General features: G+C 38.4%; 1 protein-coding gene across 2 annotated transcripts in view; it reads right to left on the bottom strand.

Annotated features, from left to right (window-relative positions):
- Window positions 1-20,048, bottom strand: part of BACE2 (beta-secretase 2) — a 122,068-nt gene that overhangs the window by 27,365 nt on the left and 74,655 nt on the right. The window contains exon 9 of one of the 2 annotated variants that reach the window (XM_059921594.1): window positions 2,823-3,310. The exons of the other annotated variant lie outside the window; for it this stretch is intronic. Coding sequence (XP_059777577.1) covers window positions 3,057-3,310 — 254 coding nt within the window. The 3' untranslated portion in view covers window positions 2,823-3,056. Of the gene's footprint in view, window positions 1-2,822; window positions 3,311-20,048 lie in introns of those variants that run through there. 2 annotated transcript variants of the gene reach the window in all.

Here is a 20,048-nt window from a genome sequence, read left to right as displayed (position 1 = left end):
TGTAATTGACCCCCAATTTATCTCTGACCTAAACATCTGTGTTACACAGAATCAGGTAAAAAAAAAAAATCCTTACAGAAGTTTGGGAGTGGACTGCGTTCAGGGAGACCTTCCCCATTGTCACACACAAGGAATCTGTTTCTTTAATGCCAGGTACTTGTTTTTTCGTTCATGAGAAATACAAAATTGCCCACCATGGTAAATGCCATAGTGATCAGACACCAATCACTTGTGGTTCTTTTAAATTCCAGAGGAAAAAAATAGAATCAATCCCCATCCATTACTATTTTTCATAAACAGTTTCAGTTTCTGAAGGCAGGATTTCATTTCAGGCTTCTGAATAACTTATCAAGAATATAAAGCATCAGCCTATTAAACAAACAAACAAAAAAACAACATTGTTCATGTAGAAGCGTCCATTTCCCATCAGAGCGTTGACGAGATTTTGACAAAAACCTAATGCTAATTTTCATCTTTCAGGAGAGGACCATCTTCCATAACCTTCCAGTGTGCTGTGAGGTAAAAATGACACCCCCAAAGGATTGCTACCCCCTTTCCTGTTCAAAGCAAGCCTCCTTGAAGGTCTGCCAAGCTAAGTATCAATTTACATAACTGGAGGAGTTGAGTGTCACTAACAGGGTTTTGACTCAAAGTCCAATTTTCAGCAGCAAGGTATGCCAGGAGAATGTCCTACTTTCAATTGTCTATTTCATTCTTGTTGCTAAGTTATGCTTTTGTAATTTAAGCATTTCCATTAAAATGTCACATCCAATGACATCTCAGATGAAAAGGTAGAGAAATTTGATAGGAAATACAGAGCATTATAGCAAACTTCATTCAAATACCCAAGCTTGAAATCTAACTTGCTGTTATCAAGTGTTCTGGGAACAGTGCCTGCGAATCTGCAGCTAGAGAAACGGTACCCAGCTTGGAAACAGAACACGGGAAAATGAAACAGAAGACGCCTGAGTGAAGAAATAAGTAGCAAAACTAACCGGGTCATACTTGCAATTCCCTCCTTTTATTTCAGGGGTTTGGATTTTTCATACCAAGGGGAAGGCACTGTCTAGGGTTGTTGCCTTCACATCTAGGTAAAGTGGCCCACAGAATAGGAACCCATGAAAAAGCCAAGAGGGCAAAAAGAGAATTGGAATTTCAGAGATTTCTATCTCTGAAATGTATTTTGAAACTATTACCTCTCAATTAGCTGAGAGTGGAAATGATAATGAGATTCTGATAACAGAACCTCCTATCATCCCATTTCAAGAGGGCATCGTTCCCACCACGGCCATGCCTGAATGAATCTTGAAGAACACAGAAGGTCCATGTTCTAAGACACAACTCAAACCTTCTTCACAAGAATCCCACAGATTCTTGTGGCTTCTGGAGAGTCTGTGAGGACAACAAGACATGTATAAGTGGCTCCACATCTCTTTGGCATGGTCACCTATTTCTCAATATGGACGTGACCTGGGGAGACAGTGTGCAGGGCAGGTGGCTGAAACATCCATAGGAAGCCTATTTTGAACACACATAACACTCCAGCCAGAGGAGATACTTCAGTTAGCCCTTCCAGTGGGGTTGTAGTATATATCCAACCCATCCCAATAGCAATGCAAAGGGAACCCTGAACTTGGCACACAGTGACAGAAGGGATATTGGCTTTAAACCCTTCTTCTAATGACATCATGTTAAAGTCGTCTGCTTTTCTTTTGCCAAAGCCCTCAAATAAATGACAGCAAGTGTGGATTTCCCCAAATAAGGATACCACGGCACACCCAACTCATCACCAAAGACTGAACACTCCAAAGGGAAGACGCATGTAGGTCAACTGTTAACGGACTTGGTTAAGCTGTTTCAGATGGGTGTGCTCGAGTCTAGGGAGTCCTGCAAAGAGAAGCACGTGGTTCCAAAGCACAGGAAAAAGTAGAAATTCCCTAGCATCTTTTGCATGTCTTGTGCCTTCCTTCCTCGGAGAGCTGGTCAGGAGTATGGGTATTTAGCCATTTCTCTATTTCCCAAAAGAATAATCAGCAACCTACCTTCAGAGGAGAACTGGAAAAAGAAACAACTAAGCTAGTGAAAGAGAACTTGTTTTTCTTCTTAATACAGTGTTTGTTCATTTTAAGTAAGAGTAAGCTTATGTGATGGTAACCAGCTTGGTGACAGAACGTCTGGTTCAGCACCTATTACGTCTCGCCTGCTGGAAAGAGGATTCTTTAGGTGAGGGCAGCGGCTGGAACCAGGCTGCCTGCACCCCCATCAGGCACAGGACCCTGGGAAAAAGTCTCAACAGAGGTAGTTTTTACTTTTATACCCAAAATACTATGGAAGTATTGAGTACAAAGAGTAGGTTTCCTTCCCACTCGAAGGCCTTCCATCTTCAGAAGAGGCTGGTGAAGACTTAAGTGAGCATCTCTCTCTAGTAGAGTCCAGCTCCCGTTCAGAGCACAGAGAGACCCAGAAAAGGGGCCTGCTGCTCTTTTTCCAACTCAGAAGGGGGCAGGATGGTCATACCATCAGGCCCCAGACTTCTTCTGCTGTCATACTGTGAGCCTTCTTGTACCACGTTGACGCAGGCTGAGCCTGGTACAAAATACCCTTAAATGTGATGAATACAAAAAGCTTCCCATTAGCTAAGAAGAATTATAAACTATATGCACTTATTTCTCCAGAGATAGGAGGGAGGAGAGAACAAGCCAAACAAGCAAGGCTCTTGGTTTTCTTTTCTTTTCTTTTTTTTTGGGAGGGGGGTGGGGGGGTGGCACACCTAGATAGTTTGGCATAACCAGCTAATAAAGCCTGAAGCCCAATTCACTCTGTTTTGATTATGAATGAGGTGTCTTTTATTATCATTTTCCTTGGAAGTAGGAGAGTAGGAGGAAGCTTTAAAATCAAGAATCAAAATACAGTGAATCTGGAAGGCATCTGGGAGCAGAACAGAGACTTAAGACTAATGGACACAGGAAGAAACCTTGCCTTATAACCCCTGCCTGCTGCCCCTTGAATTGTCATAATCCTTGAGTTCAAGGTTGCTAGAGTTTAGGCTTTTCTCTTCATTTCCAGCGATGCCGGACGAGAGAGGACTCATCATTGACGACCTCGGGATCTGGGGGTAGATGCCGGCACCGGAACGGAAGTAGCAGCAGGATAATTAAGATAAGAAGAATGATTCCACACACGCTCATGAGAGTATAGGACACGATCCACAAAATGGGCTCATTCAAAGGCAGGGCAGGGACGCAGTTGCTGGCTATGTCCTCTGTTGAGAAAGGCCCAGAAATTTCAGACACTGGAGCACCTGCGATTTCTGAGGAGACAGAAGGGGGAAAATCCACAGCTATGAAATGAGCAGTCCATCTCTATCGCGTGACAAAAGAGATAACCCTGTGCTTTATCAGCCCAAGTCAAGTCACATCGGCACTCAGGTTCCAAGGGCCCAGGCATCTGAGCACGCACCGAGGGAGGTCTCGGTGGCCGTATCCCTTCAGAGGATCCGGTCCCCTTCGCACTGGAATGACAGCATGTTTCAAGGTCTGCAGGTGTTGGACCCACATGGTGGGGAGTAATGTGCAGAAGGGCCCATGCGGAAGCGTCAGGTGATTCGTGGAGGCTGGCAAGGCTGGAGCGCTATGCAGGTGAGAGTGTGTCAGTCAGAGCCTGTTAGGAGCTGTGTGGTCCTGCTTCCTCAGTGGAGATGAGCAAGGAAGAGTAGGGCCAGGAAATAGGAAGAGAAGTAGCATCTAGAACAGAAAACTCAGCCGCACCCGCCAGAATCACAGGGATTTCCCCTGTGGAGTCAACCTGAGTGCATGCTCCGTGGTGGATTCCCCAGTAGGTAACATGCTCACATCAGCCTGACCCACATTCCTAATGGGTTCCAAGACCAGCTGGGTAAGCCTGGCCCAGGAGACCCTTCCCCATTGCACTCCTGTCCTATGTCACATCTCCAGTGTACACAGGACCCAGAATCAAGAGTGGTTAGTGAGTGCAACAGCAGATTCAGGACATAACTGGTAACCAAGAGAAAACACGGCTACAATTCATCCCGTGACTTTTGCAAACTGACTCTTGAAAAATGTTCTTCCTGGAGAAGGAAGTTGAAGTGATTTCCTGAAGCAGGTTGGGGATTGCCAGTATTTCATTTGTCTACACTAGCCTGATCTGCTCCTTTCAGAAGTATAGAATTTGCTTGGCATCTCAAGTTTTACCTGGAAAAAGAAAAAGGCCTCATGACCCATTTATCTGTATTTAACTGCAGAAATGAATATTTAGGTGCCAGAAAATAACACTGCTAAGCATTAATTTTCCTGTAAGAAAAGCCTCAAGATCCTAAGACCTGCCAAGTAATATCTTTTTTTTACTGAGGAAAGAGAAAGTCAAAATAACAATGGAATAATAGTTAAAAGTATGGTTTAAAATGTGGGAAAAGACAAACTCAAATAGTTTGCAAAGAGGTTACATTTTCTTGTTACAAATGTGGATTCTGTAAATGTGGATCCATGGCTTTTTCTAAGTGTGCTGGGAGAGAAAAGCAAGGGACAGAGCCTGCAATACCTACGAACAGAGGGATGCTGGCCTTCAGTTAATCTAGACACCCAAGTGCCTGTAGCATCTTCAGCTACCGGCAGCCTGCCAGGTCCTTTTGAAAATCAAGTTTTGTTGGAACACAGCCACTTTCATTCATTTATGTATTGTCTATGGTTATTTTTGTGCTAAAACAGCAGGGTGGGACAGTTGTGACAGAGACCATCTGGCTCAAAAACCTAAAATATTTACTATCTGGCTCTTCGTGGAAAAAGTTTGCCAATACCTGGCCTATAGCATTTAACAAACATTTTAAATAACAAAAAATAACTCCACTCTTCTTATTACAAAGGCGATACATACGTATAGTAGAAAATTTGAAAATATAAGTAAACAAGGAAATAAAAACTCATAAATTCACCACCCAGAAACATCAATATTCATAGTTTAGAGTATAATCATAGGCATCAATTTTTTAAACAAAGATGGGATCATGTAACACATGCTGTTTCATACACTGTATGTTCACATTACGTGATAAAAATCTTTTGATATCACTTAATTTTCCACAATGCTATTTTTATGACTACACAAAAAACCAAACTATAGATGTATCAAATTTGCTTATCAATCCCTATTTGTGACTATTTAAGTGGTTTTCAATATTTCCACCATTATAAACACTGACATATGAAACATATTGTACCTAAATCTTTGCCCATATTCTTATTATGTTTCAGAATGAATAAATAAAGTAAAATATGGGTCAAGGTATGCTCACTTTTAGGCATCTGGATATATGCTGACAACATGCCCACAAGAAAGGTTGAGCCACTGTGCACACATGCCCACCAGCATAGGATGGGGGTGCCACTTCCCACTCTCACACCAGCATCTATAAGGAAGCATCTATAAGGAAGAATGATGGTCCTCAATCCAAGATCATAATGTTTACAAGTCTCTGATTACTAGTTGGGGGACTATTTGAAAAATACACTCACTGGCCATTTCTATTTCTATTATAATTTCTATCTTTTTCTCATGGATTTGTAAGAGTCGTTTATATGGTAAAAAACTTTTTTTTGGCTGCAAATGTCTTTCCACAGTAGGTCATTTGTCTTTTCAAAGATTTATTTACTTTGTAAATAGAGAAACTTTAACAAATGCAATTGTGAGAGTGAAACATGCTTAGTGCAAAGACAATATCTTAATAGAGCAAAGCACAAAGAAATGAAAAATCACTTGAAACCACTTCTGCTTCTAGACAAGATGGAAGAGGAACCAGATTTACCCTCCCACCTGAAACAACTAAAATAGACACACACAAAAAAAAAACATGAAAAAAAGACTCTGAAGATATTAAAACTTGAACAAGGAGAGACAGTAAATCCTGAGAGATGGGAAACAGATGGTGTGAGCCACACAGGTGCCCTTCTTACTGCCTTGAGAGAGTTCCTGGGTTGTGGCACAGAGAAGGGTTACACTGGCAGAGTATGGTGGTCTCCCCAAGTTGGGGAGACAGAGGCAGAAATCCAGAGAAGCAAAGGCTGTTAGAGTTTGCAGGGAGAGAAGTGCAGAGGAGACAGCTACACAGAGAAATGCCGCACATCTCCAGAGGACCTCCCCTGAGCCTCCAGCTGAGTGCTGACCTTAAAATGAATGAAGGCCAGTGAAAGAACCACTTGGAAGGATTAAAAGAAACAGTGCTTGGAGTTCACACAGGGCTGAGAATAATGCCTATTGCCAATTATTTCCTGTTCACTCTTGTTTCCCACAGTGAAAAAAACAAACAAAAACAAACAAAAACCCAGAAAAACTCACTCAATTCACAGGGTACTTAGAGCACTAAGGGTCTTTCCTCTGTAATAGGAAAGATTAATCATAGACTAAACACTGCTCTGATCCCTCTGATAAAGCTTAAAAGCAAGACAAAAAAGGATCAAGCTCTTTCTAAGGAACTTAACTGTGACCCAGAACAAATCTCAAGAGTATTTTAGAGAATACAAACATATTCAGTGCCCAACAAGGTAACATTCACAATGTCTGGCATCCAATACAAAATTACCAAGATGCAAGGAAAGAGGAAAACACAATACGTAGCAGGGGAAAACTAATCAACTAAAACTTAGCAAGAAATGACACAGGTGATAGAATTATTAGACAGGGTATTAAGACAGTTATTATAACTCTATTCCACTCAGGAAACTAGAGGAAGTATTAGCCATGTTAAACAGAGACATACAAACTATATATAAAAAAAAAAAGACCTACATCAAGCTTCTAGAGATTAAAAACTGCATTACGTGAGATGAAAAATACACTGAATGGTGTTAATAGCAGATAATACACTGCAGAAAAAAGACAAGTGAACTTGAAAACATACCAATAGGAACTATCGAAATGAAACAAAGAAAGAGCAAAATACTGAAAAAAATAGAAAATCAGTAAACCATGGGACCACCTAAATGAGAGGAGAGGATGGGAGACAGAAAAAATATTTGAAGAAATAGTAACCAAAAATTTTCCAAATTTGATAGAAAGTATAAACCCACAGATCCAGGAGGCTCAAAGAACCCCAAGTATAAGAAACATGAATACACCAGTGAATTGCTGAAAACCAGTGATAAAGAGAAAAATCTTTAAAGCAGAGAGAAAAAGAAATATTATGTACAAAGGAACAAAGAAAAGGATTACAGAAGATTTCATGTCAGAAATAATACAAGCTACAAGATAGTGGGGCAACATCTTTAGAATACCAGGGGGAGAAACCCTGCCAGCCTAGAATTCTACACAAAGCAAAAATATTTTTCAAAAGTGAAGATAAAAAAGATGTTTTCAGACATACACGAGCGGAAAGAATTTATCATAGGCAGACACACACATGCGCGTGCACAAACACACACACACATATGCATAATGAAGGATTATTCAGTCTTAAAAAATAAGGAGATCTTGCCATTTGTGTAACATGGATGAGCCTGGAGGACATTATGCTAAATGGAATTAGCCAGACACAAAATGACAAATACTGCATGATCCACTTACATGTGAAATCTAAAAAAGTCAAACTCATAGTTTCAGAGAGTAGAATGGTCGTTGCTAGGGGCTGGCGGGGTGGGCATATGGGGAGGTGTTAAGGCACACAAAGTTGCAGTTATGCAAGATGAATAAGTCTGGGATCTAATGTACAGCATGGTGATTATAGTTAACAATACTGTATACTTGAAATTTGCTAAGAGGGTGTATCTTAAGTGTTCTTACCACTACCAAAAAAAAAAAAAAAAAAAAAAAGGAAGAAAGAAAGAAACTACTATGTGAGGCAATGAACATGTTAATTAGCTTGGGTGTGGTAATCATTTCACAATGTACACATATATCAAAACATCAAGTTGTATACCTTAAATATGTGTAAGTTTTATTTGTCAATTATATCTCAATAAAGCTGAAAAAAAGAAAGAAATCATCACCATAGAGCTCCACTATAAAATAAACTAAAGGAAACCCTTCCAGCAGAAGAAAAATGATATCAGGTGGAAACACTATAAATTGTAACTATGTAGGCAATTGTAAAATCTTCATTTCTAACTTTAAATATTTAAAAAGATAACTGACTGATTAAAGCAAAAATAAGAACAATATATTGGGTGGTTTGTAACACACATCTAAGTAATATGTATGACAATAACTGCACAAATGACAGAGGGGAGAAAGAGAAGTACACTGTGTAGGTTCTTTTACTCAGGAAGTGGTAGATGTGATAAGGTAAATGTGGATACTACAAACCCTAGAGCCACTAAAATAACGTAGCAAAGAGTCATAGCTAATAAACAAGGGGAAAAAAATGCTCAATTCAAAAGAAGGCAGAGGGGCTTCCCTGGCGGCGCAGTGGTTAAGAATCCACCTGCCAATGCAGGGGACATGGGTTCAAGCCCTGCTACAGGAAGATATCACGTGCTGCGGAGCAACTAAGCCCGTGTGCCACAACTACTGAGCCTGTGCTCTAGAGCCCGTGAGCCACAACTACTGAGCCCACGTGCCACAACTACTGAAGCCCGTGTGCCTAGAGCCCATGCTCTGCAACAAGAGAAGCCACTGCAATGAGAAGCCTGCGCACCGCAACGAAGAGTAGCCCCCGCTTACCGCAACTAGAGAAAGCTTGTATGCAGCAACAAAGACCCAATGCAGCCAAAAAAAAAAAAAAAAAAAAAGGCAGAAAGAGAAAAAAGGGAAAGAAAGAACAGATAAGATAGAGAAAACACATAGCAAGACTGCAGACTTAAACCAAACCATATCAATCATCACATTAAATATAAATAGTCTACACTAGGGGTTTGTGGACTTTTTCCATAAAGGACCATGTTAACATGTTAGGTTTTTTGGGTCATACATGATTTCTATCACATATTCCTTTCGATTTTTTTAAACAACCTTTTAAGAATGTAAAAACCATTCTTAGTTCATGGGCCATAGAAAAGCAGGCTACGTGCCAGATATAGCCTGCTGGTTGCTGTTTGCTGAAGTCTGGTCTAAACACCCCAGTTGAAAAACTGAGATTGTCAAACTAGATAAAAAGCAAGACCAAACTATAGGCTGCTTACAAGAAGCCTACTTTAAATGTAAATACTCAATTATGTTAAAAGTCATAGGATGGAAAAAGATGTATCATGCTAACGCTGATAAAAAGAAACCCAGAGTGGCTATATTAGTATCAGACAGAGTAGATCCAGAGCAGAGGATTATCAGATAAACATGGTAATTTCATAATGATAAAATGTTCAATTCATAAATATGACATAATTTCTGCCTCTAGCAACAGAATTTCAAAATATGTAAAAGAAGAATGGTAAAAGTGCAAAAGGAGGAATAGACAACTTCACAAATATACTCAGAGATTTCAACATCCTTTTCTCAATAATAGAGCAAGGAGACAGAAAATAAGTAAGGATACAGATAACCTGAACGATTCTATCAATCAATTTGACAATTACAGAATACTCCACCCACACAGCAGTATATACATTGTTTTCAAGAGCACATAGGACATTTACCAAGATAGACCGTATTCTGGGCCACACTACAAGTTTCAATAAATTTTAAAAGATTCAATTCATACTATGTTCTCTGGCAACAGTGGAACTATACATCAACAACTAAAAGATAGCTGGAAAATCCCTAAATATTTGGAAACTAAATAACACATTTCTAAAACTATAAAATGTCTAGAAAAAACACAGGAGGAAATCTTTGTGTCACTGAGGTAGGCAAAAAATTTCTTAGCTCTAACACCAAAAAGCACAATGTATAAAAGAAAAATACTGATAAATTTTATTTCATCAAAATTAAGAACCTGTCCTCTTTGAAAGACAATATTAAGAGACTGAAAAGACTGGGAGAAAATATTTGCGAGTCACATTTTTGATAAAGGATTTGTATTCTGAATATAAAGAACTCTGAAAACTCAAAAATAAGAAAACAACTCAATACAAAAATGGGCAAGAAAATGTGAAAAGACACTTCACCAGAGAAAATGTGTAAATGGCACATAAGCACATGAAAAGATGTTCAAGACCATGAGTCATTAGGGAAATGCAAATTTAAACCACAATAAGATACAACTAACTACCTATTAAAATGAAAAAGATGGACCATATCAAATGTTGGTGAGGATGTAGAGGCACTGAAACTCTCATACACAGCTGGTGGAAATGGAAAATGACACAGCCATCTCTGAAAAACAGTTTGGCAATTTCTTAGGAAGTGAAATCTATCCCTCTCCTATGACTCAGCCATTCCACTCCTAGGTATTTACTCAGGAGAAATGAAAATTATGTCCAAGGGCTTCTACACTAATTTTCAGAGCAGCTTTATTTATAATAGCCAAAAAAACCCGGAAACAACCCAAAAGTTCAACAGGTGACAGGGGTAAACCAATTATGATATATCTATGCAATTGAGCATTGCTCAGCATAAACATGAATGAACTACTGATACATGAAAAAAAGAAATCAATCTCAAAATAATTATGCTGAGTGAAAGAAGTCAGACAAAAAGGAATGCATGCTATGATTCCATTTATATGATATTCTAAAAAGTGAAAAGTAATCTATAGTGACAGAAGGCAGATCAGTGGCTACCTGGGGTTGGGGTCGGAGGCAGCAAGGGCTGGGGGGCAGGAAGGACAGAAAAGTACAAGGAAACTTTGGGGCATGATGAAAATGTTTATCATCTTGTGTGTGGGGATGGTTTTCAGGTTGCACACCTAATGTAAAACTTACCAAATTGTACCCTATAACGCAAATGGCTCATTTCATACCAATTATATCTCAATGACGCTTTCAAAAAATCAAAAGAACAAGGCAGTCAAAAAAGTATGTCAAAGAATAACACATGTGAAATGATTGCATTTAGGTTAAAAAAGAAAAACAAAACCAACGCCAGCTCTGCTAGGTACCTAGGGATTTTAGTATTTTAGTATTGTTCTTCAAGTGGAACGCCCAAGTTTATACATGTTTCCATATATGAGACACACACACATCTGCCTAGATTTATGATGGGGTTACAGCCCAGTAAACCCATGATGAGTTGAAAATATCATTAAGTCAAAATGCATTTAATACACCTGACCTACTGAACATCGTAGCTGAGCCTAGCCTACCTTAACAGTGCTCAGAACACTTACATTAGAACACTTAACATTAGCCTACAGGTGGGCAAAATCATCTGATACAAAGCCTATTTTATAATAAGGTGTTGAATATCTCCTGTAATTTACTGACTACTGTATTGAAAGTGAAAAACAGAATGGCTGTCTGGGTACAGAATGGTTCTAAGCGTGTCATCGGTTGTTTACCCTGGAGATTGCGGGGCGGACTGGCATCTGGGGCTGCCGCCGCCCAGCGTCCCAACAGCATCGACAGCATATTGCTAGCTCAGCCGAAGATCAAAATCCACACCTCAAGGTAAGCTTTCTACTGAATGCATATGGCTTTCACACCATCACAAAGTCAAAAACTCTCAAGTCAAACCACCATAAATCTAGGACCATCTGTACATATATACAAATACAATAAAAATAGTAAAAAAAAACAAACCCAACATCATCAAATTTTCTTTAATGTACATGTATTATTTTTATAATCAGAAAAGTTATGTATTTTTTAAAAAGTTTTTGAGAACTAGCCCCAATTTAAGGTTGTCAGACATAATGTATTATCTGGAAACAACAGCCTTCTCACATTTGCTAACCAGCCACCCAATGTTAACAGAAAGTTGATTTAAAATTACTTCTGAAGAGTATTTTCTAGAAATGCCATTCACTGAAAAGCCTGTGCATTTATTACACATACTACTAATTCTGTGGTCACAGAACAGATTTTCACTTTTCACGTTGGATCTATTTATGAGAGGCCATAGTGTGCTGTGGCTAAGAGCATGGTCCCTGGGGGGCAAGTCCTAGTTGCCGCTTCTGAGCTGTGTCATTTTGGTCAAGTTACTGAACTTCTTTGCCCCGCAGTTTCCCCATCTGTAAAGTGAAGCCAATAATAGCAGAGTCTTGTTGTGTATATAACCAAGTCAATAGGAGTTAAGCACTCAGCAGGGTGCCTGCACTAAGGTCAGTGTTTACTAAATGTCAGCTGTTAATACACTGTTACATTAAATTCTTTCATCAAGGGCTTGGGTTAAAATTTTAATTATGCATTTTCTGTCTTGTCTCCTAGAAGGTCAGGACCCAGCTGATAATGAGTGCCTGAGGAAGACAGCTCCTCTACCAACTATAAGAATTATGATGGTCGGGTCTTTTCCACCACAGCATACAAAATGAAGTGACCCGTCCCCTCCCATGGATTAGTTGGTACTGAGATGCTTTCTGAGTGGACGTGGTTTACTTGGAAGAGTGTCCTGGAATTATAGGACCGGCGCAATGGATTCAGTACCGTTTTGCTCTGCAACCATGTGAAGCCACTTACCATCCCAAAGCCTCAGTGTTCTTTTCTGTAAAATGAGGAAGCAGGGCTGCCTAATCTATGTCTTTGGGGGCCCTTGGCTTTGGCATCTTTTGGTTGTACTCTAAGTAGATGGCAGAGGCATATCTCTGAGACTCTGTTCTTAACAGCTAACTTTCCTATTTTTAAACATGAACCAGAATATCCAGTTTCAACCTGCCGCAAAGAAAATTCACAGTTAAACGACTGCCACAATCCATGATGTGTCTCAAATTGTCTAAGCTGAAATCTATACAGTTCTTGGGTGCTAAATGTCTCAATCTATAAAAAGAGATGGGTGGTGTTTCAGAAGCTTTGGATACATTAAGAGAAAGTTGTCAATTTTAACACGCTACTATTTTCCTAGCTATAGGACATTTGGTCCAGGCAACAGAGGCAGGTGAATGTGCTCCAGCCCCCGGTACCTGTTCCAGGTACGTGCGACTATGTGCTGCAGACGCAGGCTGGCCATCTCCATGACACGCCACGACTGCCACCTTGTTTATCTGGCTCTGATCTGAGACTAGAATAGTGACTGTCCGTAGGAGTGGAGGGTGAGTTGAGGAGAAGCAGGGGCAGAAGAAGAGAAGCATCTGGGGATCTTTTTCCAAAATACCCATCACGCACCCACCCACCACCATTCTTGTATACCTTGGCTGAAAAAAGAGGTGAGGATGTAGACCATGCATAGTTTAAAAAGCTCCCCAGGAGATTCTAATCAAAGAGCTCCCACTCACTGCCTTCTTTCCCACCCCAACCCTTATAGAGAAGCCTAATCCCGTAAGCTAAGTGTTGTCTGACAAACACAGATTATTATGAAAACCAAAATAAAGACACTAGGGGAGAAGGGCAGCTCCCCAAGATTTTCAAGTTCTGGTTGGTGCAAAGGTAGAACTTTCTCCTGCTATAACACACAGAAAAGAGGACAAAAACAACCCTTAATTTTAAATTTGTAGCTGAGCTCAGAAATAGGCCCTAGGGCTGGGTTCCAATTCCCAACGAGTTGGAGGTGGGCAGAAGACTTGACCCCAGCACCAAGGACAGGGGTGCTAGAGATGACATGACAGCAAAAGTCTGGCCCATAAGTACAGGCAGCCAGGAAAACTCTACCAACAAGGAAGCCTGACTCTGTCTGAGGTTTGAGGAGGGTGGAAGCTGAGGGCAAGAAAGACTGTCCCATGAGAAGCAGAACCTCAAAACCAATACCTCAATCATGGCCGGCATCTAAATTTACACAACTTGGTGTAGAAACACTATACTTCTCATGGTTTGAAAAACACTCAACAGAAAAGTGCAAATTGCTTTATAGGAACATTTTTTACAACCCAAAGTGCACTGAACTCTCTCAGATTGGGAAAAAAACAAAAAAACAAAAAAACACTCTCACTAAAGATAAGCTCACAACAAAAAATTACAAACCAAGTGAGAAAAAAAGTCCACCAGGAGAGAACAGTCAGCAGACACAAAAACAAGGAGATCAGTTCTCTATTAATGATAGAAAATACAACAATCTGCTTGCATTATACAACAGCTGTGTTTAAAGGGATTAAAAACTCACTAAAATACCAACAAGATTATTTCTTTAACTAACAAGCTGATTCAAAATTTCATAAAGGAAAAGAAAATTAAGAATAGCAGGGAAGTTCTGAAAAAAGAACAGTACAAGGAAACTAATACTATACAACATACCAATGGAACAAAATAGGGAACCCAGAAATAAATATGTATCTCCCAAATATTTACTCGAATTTGGTGTGCAATAATAGTGGGATTTCAAATTAGTCAAGAAAAGATAGATCATTTGATAAATGTTATAGAAACAATCTGATAGTCATCTTGGGGAGAAAAGATTTAATCTGTACATTCTATGCCAAGGGAAATCAAACATAAAAGTATATACTTAAATAACTCACAAAATAATTTTAGTGAGAAAGGTAATTTTAAAAGGGACATTAAACCCAAGAAACTTAAAGCAAAAGACTGATATATTTACATGCATAAAAGTAAACATTTTTTACACTAAAATTCATCAGAAGCAAAGTTTAAAAATAATTTCCGATTGAGATATGAATTTTAGCTTTTCTTTCTCCAGACAAATGAAGACATAAAGAGCTCTTAAAAATTGACACCAAAAACTAAAAACCCAACAGAAAAAAATGGGGAAAAGATAGGAGTGCATAGATCACAGAAAAGGAAAAACAAACACCCTTAGATATATGAAAAGAAACTCAACCTCACCCATATAAAGCAATACAATTAAAACTGCACTGAGATAATCATTCTTCACCTATCAGATTGGCAGAATTCCCCAAAGTGTGTCACTATTTTGGTGAGTCGGACTGGAGAAACAGGCCATCACATACATTGCTAGAGAACTAGTATAGTCAGGTATTAGCGAGTATAACCTCTATGGAAAGCAATGTGACAATATTCACCAAGATTACAAATGATACACCCTTCAACCCAGTAATTCTATTTCTAGTTATCCAACCTGGAAGTATACTTTCTTATCTGTGAATAGACACATATAAACGGTATCCATTGCAGCACTGTTGTAACAACAAAAGATTAGAAACAACATAAATGCCTATCAATAAGGATTAATTAAACAAATTAGGAAACACTCATACAATAGGAGATCATGAGGCTCAAAAAAGTAATAACGAGGGAAGATTTTATGTACTCATGTGATTGAATCTGAGAGAGTGGGGTGCTGTATAAATCACTGTACCTTTTGAATATTACCCAGCCGTTTTTTAAAATTAAATAAAAAATGATAAAGGAGATAAAGGAAATACAAGCCACAACAAAATTATTACAGGACACTACAGAAAAGTAAACTAGTACATTTGAGAAAGTACAAAATAGAATTTCTGAAAATGAAAAATACGGTCAATATAATTTAAAACTCACAGAATAGGTTAAATAGATCGAACACAGCTGAAGAGAGAACTAGACCAATATAAGATGTACCTGAGGAAACTACACAAAACGCAGCAAAGAAAATATGAATGAAAGGTCAAGGGTTATGGAGGAAATAACGAGAACTCCCAAAATTTATTTCATAGGAGATTAGACGAGAGTAGAAGAATGGGTGTGGAGATACAGCTGAGAATTTTCTAGGGTTGATGACAAAGAACATGAGTTATCAGAATCAGAGTGCACAATGAGTCTTGAGCAAGATGAAAAAATAATCTATATCTAGATATATCATGGTGAAAGTTCAGAACACTAAAAATTTAAAATAAAAGAAGTCTCAACAGCACCCAGAGAGAAGGAATAGATTACCCTTAAAGGTATAACAACTGAAACTCACTGGCCTCTTTTCACCAGCAATTATGAAGCAGGAGAGTAATGAAACAGCATCTCCAGAACACTAAGGGAAAACGGTTGACCTAAATTCCACACACAGCTAAATTATGATTCAAGAGGTGTGGCAAAATAAAAATTACCTTTCACAGACTTTTATAAGAGAAATCCTAAAGTACATTCTGCAGCAGAAAGAAAATTGCTGTGTAGTGTCCCAGTGAATGGAAAGATGACCATTTATTCATCCATTCTCCTTTGAAGGACTTTGGACTGTTTTTAGTTTGATGAAAATGATAGTTTTATGTAAGTATCATGAGTGCAGCACTTTGGTTAGTTTTATGGATAAAGCTGTTTCTGGTCAAGTCTTTCAGTGGACATACACATTCATTTCTCCTTTGCATATAGCTAAGAGTGAAATTTGCTGGGTCACTGAGTAGGAGTATGTTTAACATTAGTAGAAACTGTTGAGCAGCTTTTTAAAATTCATACTAAACAATGTCAGCAACTAGGAATCCCTTAATTGAGGATTGGAAGGGACTTCCACAAACCCAACCCATCCATTATGCTCAATGGTGAAGTATTTTAATCACCCCCATTAAAGTAAGGAGAAATGTCCATCACCATTTTCTGTTCAATAGTGTCTCTAAAAGCATCAGAAAAAGAAAAATAACTAAAAGATAAAAGATTAGAAATGCTAAAAAGCGTATTATTTGCAGATCATCTACCTTTCCAAAGAGAATCCAAGTGATTCTAACAACTTTAAAAAACGGAGAATTCAGCAAGGCGGCTGGACGCCTTGTGTAGAAGATTACTACACAATAAAATGGAAAGCCTGTATACCAAATAATCCATTAGAAAATACAATTTTAAATAATCTCATCTAAAATAACAGTAAGCGCTAAGAGGTATCTAGTAATAAGTATACATGTAAGACCTTTTTAGAGAAAACCACAGGACCTTGCTGTAGGACATCAAAGATGACCTAAACAAATGAGATTTAGCACATTCATGGGGGAAAGACTCATACAGTACAAATTTGATGTCTTCTCAAGTTAATCTATAAATTCAATGTAGTTCTGATCAAAATCTCAATATGATTCTTCAGGGATCTTGACAAGCTGAATAACAGGATAAAAGTAGCCAGGACAATTTTAAAGAAGAATAAGGAGAAGAGTCAAACACCTACCAGATATTGAATCTTATTATAAACTACAGAAATTAAAACCATATGTTATAGCACAGAGATACACAACTATCCCTGTTGGGACAGGATAGAATGCTCAGAAATAGACCCAGATATATATACATGACAAAGAAATTATTAAAATTCAGTAGGTAACTTGCAAAAAATATTTAACCTGAATCTAATCAAGCCTCTAGTCCTAAGTTTCCAGGAAATATGAATATGATATTAAACAAAAATGTTAAATGATACCATCAGGAAATACTCAGATGAATCTGAGTATGATACATTCTATAATACAACTGGCCTTCAAAAAAAAATAAAAGGTAAGGAAAACATTTTTGGGACAACTGGGGAAATTTGAATATGGCTTAGATATTATATTAGGTAAATATTGTTACCTTTTTAGGTGTCATATTGATATTATGGTTAGGTAGGAGAATGTACTTATTTTTAAGAGATGAACAATGAAATATTTAGGGGTGAAATGTCATGATATCTGCAACTTATTTGCAAATGGTTCAGCAAAAAATATATATATACATATACACATACTGATACATGGCAAAATGTTAAAATTAAGTCTAGATGGTCAGTATGCAGGACGTTACTGTATTATTTTTAGTCTTTTTTGTATATTAAATTTTTTTAAAAGAAAATATTGAAAAAGTAAGTGGGAAAACATATATTCAATAAATGATGCTGAGAAAATTCAGTGGCCTCATAAAAATTAGATTCCCACTTCACATTTTAGAAGAAAATGAAACAAAAGTATAAAGTACCTTTAGAAGAAAAATAATCTCTATTTTTTTAGAGAAAGGAAGACTTTCTCAAATAAAGTACAGAATAGAGGCTATAAAAAGGGATTAGTAAATTTTACTTCATTAAATTAAAAATGTAAATAAAAGACACAAAAACCAAGAAAAGCCAGAGAGATTAGGAGAAAATATGTGCCATGCATATAACCCAGAAAATTAGTATCTAAAATATATAAAGAACTTATGTATGTCAATAAAAAATAATTAGAAAAATGTGCACAAGCTGTTAATAGAAAAATTCACTATCAGAGAAAAAGCTTAACCATCCCATAAACATATCAAAAGTTATGTCATCTCAGGAGCAATTAATTAAAATGTAGCACTATTTCACACACATATTGGCAAAAAAGAAAACAAAACAAAACAAATATGATAATACTCTGAGGGAATGAAAATTCTTGTATAACTTTGGTGTTCCAGCTACTTGGAAGACAAATTAGTCAGCAGCCAGTAACACTGAAGGCTGGCATAGCAAATCACCTAGAAATTCCATTTCCAGAAGATCTCATTCACGTGCACAAAGATGTTCAACGCAGTTGAAATATCAGAAACGACCCAAATGTTACTCAAGGCCAGAGTGGGTAAATAATCTGGGTATATTCTCACAATGGAATACTACACAGCAGTCAAAATGAATGACCTAGTACTCATTTCAACATGGAAATTCTACCAAATGTAAAGTTGAGCAATCAGGGCAAGTTGACAAGGAATATGCACAGCACTAAGGCATTCATATAAATTAAAAAATACCAAAACACCAAAACAAACCAACCTATGTTTTGGTATAGGTACTCATTTATAAGTATACAGTAGGCAGGTTCTAAAATGACCCCCAGTGATCCCTGCTGCCTGATATCTACTCCGTGTAGTCCCCTCCCAAGTAGTACAGAACCAGGGTTGCTCTGTGTGACCAGAAGAGCAGGCAGAAGTGATAGCACGGCACTTCTGAGATTAGGTTATAAAAGGGCTGTGGCTTCTGTCTTGGGGACTCTTTTGCGTGCTCGCTCGCTCTCTCTCTCTCTCTCTCTCTCTCTCTCTCTCCCCCTTCTCCCTCCCTCCCTCCCTCCCTCTCCCTCTCCCTCTCTCTGGGATCACTTGCTCTGGGGTGATCAGTGTCCTACCTTGAGGACATTCAGGCAGGCCAGTGATGAGGTCCAGATGGTGAGGAAAGAGGACTCCTGCCAACAACCACGTGGGTGAACTTGGAAGTGGACCCTCCAGCCTTCAGGTGGCTGCAGCCTCACAAGAGACCATGGGCCAGAACCACCAGCTACGCCCCCTCTCAATTCCTGACCCTAGGCACCTGCACAAGGCCATGGAATGCTGCTAAATTGGGGGTAATTGTTATACAGCAATGGATAACTAATCCAAGGTAGTTATAACCACGAAGTGAAATTATAAGTGTGCGGTAATTAGGAGAAGAATATACACAAATTTCAGGATAAAGAGTAATTCTGGGGAAGGAATTGGCATGGGGCTATATTTATTTTTATTTCTATGAAAAATTTTTGAAGAAAACATAACAAAATGTTAGCATTTGTTCGATCTGGGTGTTCCCAAGTGTGTACATAATAACATGATTTCTTGCAATTGAAAACATTTTGTTATTTAAAACATGCTATAACTTAAAAATAAACACTTTTAAAAAGAAAAAGAAAGGCAGGGTATCTCTTCCACTTACTGTGGTGCTTTATTTAGACCACTGTCTAGCTCCTAATTGCTGCCCTGAGGGAAGTAATTACTTTAATGGCTAAACAATTTGCACTAAAGAGGAGACATATCAGAGTATATTCCCACTGCTGGTAAAATCTAATGTTTAAGTACCAAGACCTTAGGTACATTTTAAAAAAAATAGCCCCAAAGAAGTTGTATAAGAGCACCTAACAAAGAATTCATGATGAAGTGCAAGAGACGGTCTGCATAGAGACACTTAATATTAAACTATTTCCAACAGTAATTCACTCGGGAAACATACGATGATTAAGCTCTCTGAGGTATTAAGTAAAGTGGACGATATAACAGCTGTTGCCATCGGTAGCCTCTGCTTTAATGGTATTTAACAAGAGAACAGAAATTGTGGGGAAATTGCTGTAGTTCTCAGGTCCTCTGGGTTAGAAGAAGGGAAAGAGTCACAGTTGGGAGATACAGTGGTGTTCCAGGTTGTACAGTCCCAGGTAATGCTACAGAGAAAGCTCTCTTTCAGTGATAATCTAACAGGTTGAAAGAGTT

The sequence above is a fragment of the Balaenoptera ricei genome, chromosome 4, assembly GCF_028023285.1.
Source record: "Balaenoptera ricei isolate mBalRic1 chromosome 4, mBalRic1.hap2, whole genome shotgun sequence".
Taxonomy (NCBI): domain Eukaryota; kingdom Metazoa; phylum Chordata; class Mammalia; order Artiodactyla; family Balaenopteridae; genus Balaenoptera; species Balaenoptera ricei.
The sequence above is the reverse complement of the archived record's forward strand: the minus strand, read 5'-3'. Positions and strand labels throughout refer to the sequence as shown.